The sequence below is a fragment of the Osmerus eperlanus genome, chromosome 5, assembly GCF_963692335.1.
Source record: "Osmerus eperlanus chromosome 5, fOsmEpe2.1, whole genome shotgun sequence".
Lineage (NCBI taxonomy): Eukaryota > Metazoa > Chordata > Actinopteri > Osmeriformes > Osmeridae > Osmerus > Osmerus eperlanus.
The window spans coordinates 21,724,170-21,726,669 of NC_085022.1; the positions used below are offsets into that span (position 1 = coordinate 21,724,170).

Consider the following 2,500-nt stretch of genomic DNA (forward strand, 5'->3'; position numbering starts at 1 on the left):
CTGCCCCCCAGCTCCACCCGCCCCATCCTACCTGCCACACAGCTCCACCCACCCCATCCTACCTGCCACACAGCTCCACCCACCCCATCCTACCTGCCCCCCAGCTCCACCCACCCCATCCTACCTGCCACACAGCTCCACCCACCCCATCCTACCTGCCACACAGCTCCACCCGCCCCATCCTACCTGCCACACAGCTCCACCCACCCCATCCTACCTGCCCCCCAGCTCCACCCACCCCATCCTACCTGCCACACAGCTCCACCCACCCCATCCTACCTGCCACACAGCTCCACCCACCCCATCCTACCTGCCACACAGCTCCACCCGCCCCATCCTACCTGCCACACAGCTCCACCCACCCCATCCTACCTGCCCCCCAGCTCCACCCACCCCATCCTACCTGCCACACAGCTCCACCCACCCCATCCTACCTGCCACACAGCTCCACCTGCCCCATCCTACCTGCCACGTACCTGGAAGTCGTGGTGAAGTTCAGGACACAATCTCACATATTGGCCCAGCTGCTCCAGGGTCTGGTCCGGCTCTGGTTTTGAACGCAGAGTGCTCAGGTCAGTCTCCAGGTCATCATCCTGCAGGATGGGGGGGAGTGAGGGGTGGGGGAGAGAGAGAGCGAGATAGACATGGGGAGAGAGAGTGAAAGGGAGCGAGAGAGAGAGTTCTTCCATCACATACCGCTCAGATACATCCACAAGCAGAGCGTATTTCCAAGCTTGCAGGAAGCAGGAAGTCTATATTAACAGGAAGCTGTAGCACAGTCCACAGACAAAGCACGGTACCATCACACCTTCTCCTACCCCCGACAAGGAGAGGGTCTTCCCCCTTTGTCCTTCTCCCAGAGGAGAAGCTTCAAAGCTTCTGGCCCAGCATGGGGTCAGAAACAGAGGCCACACGGCCCACAGTATCAGACAAAGGATTGATAAGGAAGAACTTTCTTATGTGGATTTACAAACATATTCTCAAGGACTACATGGCTCATGGACACTATTTCAATGACAGTAGTTGATGTGTTATAATGTGTGTTTTTCTCATTTACTTAGAACGTTGTTTAATTGAGGCTTGATTATAACTTCCCTTCAAGTATAGTTAAGTCAGCCAATCTTGATATCAAAATGATTGTACCATACTAACAAAACCATTTATGAATGTTGTATTGTTATATTCTGAAGTTTAAGCATTCCATGGACAGTTGAAATAACGGAACTCAAAAGGTACAGCTACTTCACACCTAGGCAGATCTCAGGACGACGCCCAGGTGGGGGGAAACTGACCAATGAAAGAGGTCACCTTCACGGGGACCCCCCCTTGTTCTTTGGAGTATAAAACCCCCAAACGTACAATCACCCCCGCTTGTTCGTAGGATTAAACTGAGGTGAACGCGTCACTCTCTAACCTATTCCTCTCAATTGGCACATTCACTGAGCGCCCGGAACTTTGACGAGAGATTCCGCTTTCTATTCGTTGGACGTAACGAACCTATGACTCCTTCTTCAAACCGACAAAAGTAACTACGATTTGCAATATTTCTTACTTGTGACATATTGGCATGTTGTGATTAAATTGTTGATGTTTGATTGTATTTTACAAATGAGTTAACTTAACCCTTGTTAAGTCAGTTGCCCTTGATCGTCCATTGTTACCCCAAAGGCCTACCTGTCCCTCTCTACCCCTCTTCCACTCTCTCTCTCCCTCCCCCCTTCACACTCGCTCTACACAGCCATTGTGTTGCTCGCCCTCATTTGCATACAGCCACTGTACTACTCTGACTAACCCATAACTTATCTGGTATTTGTTCATTATAATTACATTCTCCTAAATAAATCATTGTGTATAATATTCGCGTATCACTCACGTTATCTGATCTGCTCTACTTTCATGGAATTCACTACTTAAGATTAGACTGATTATTACGAAGGCTATTATTTAAATATTATTCAATAAGGTTTCCTCTATCCCTTTAACAATAAGAGGTGGTGCCCCCAAGAACTACATACTTATACTATAAATTAAGTATTGCTAATCTTAAACGAGCAAACCCCGCTACAAAGCTGTGTAGCCTCCAGCAGCCATAGAAATACATGAACAGAAAATAAATATGCGTGTGTGTATGTTATAATGCCTGTCTGTCAGCCTGAGTTTGTGTGTGTATATCTGTGGATGCAGGTGTGTGTGTGTGTGTATATCTGTGGATGCAGGTGTGTGTGTGTGTGTGTGTGTATATCTGTGGATGCAGGTGTGTGTGTGTGTATATCTGTGGATGCAGGTGTGTGTGTGTGTATATCTGTGGATGCAGGTGTGTGTGTGTGTGTGTATATCTGTGGATGCAGGTGTGTGTGTGTGTGTGTGTATATCTGTGGATGCAGGTGTGTGTGTGTGTGTATATCTGTGGATGCAGGTGTGTGTGTGTGTGTATATATCTGTGGATGCAGGTGTGTGTGTGTGTGTATATCTGTGGATGCAGGTGTGTGTGTGTGTGTGT

The 2,500-nt window shown here is 48.3% G+C and overlaps 2 protein-coding genes across 2 annotated transcripts in view; one reads left to right on the forward strand and one right to left on the reverse strand.

The window, feature by feature from the left end:
* det1 (DET1 partner of COP1 E3 ubiquitin ligase) overlaps window positions 1–2,500 on the forward strand; it is a 283,926-nt gene that overhangs the window by 115,484 nt on the left and 165,942 nt on the right. The gene's annotated exons all lie outside the window — the stretch shown is intronic.
* LOC134020684 (cytosolic carboxypeptidase 4) overlaps window positions 1–2,500 on the reverse strand; it is a 59,816-nt gene that overhangs the window by 31,524 nt on the left and 25,792 nt on the right. The window contains 1 exon segment of the mRNA XM_062460848.1: window positions 477–593. Within this exon segment, the coding sequence (XP_062316832.1) occupies window positions 477–593 (117 nt within the window).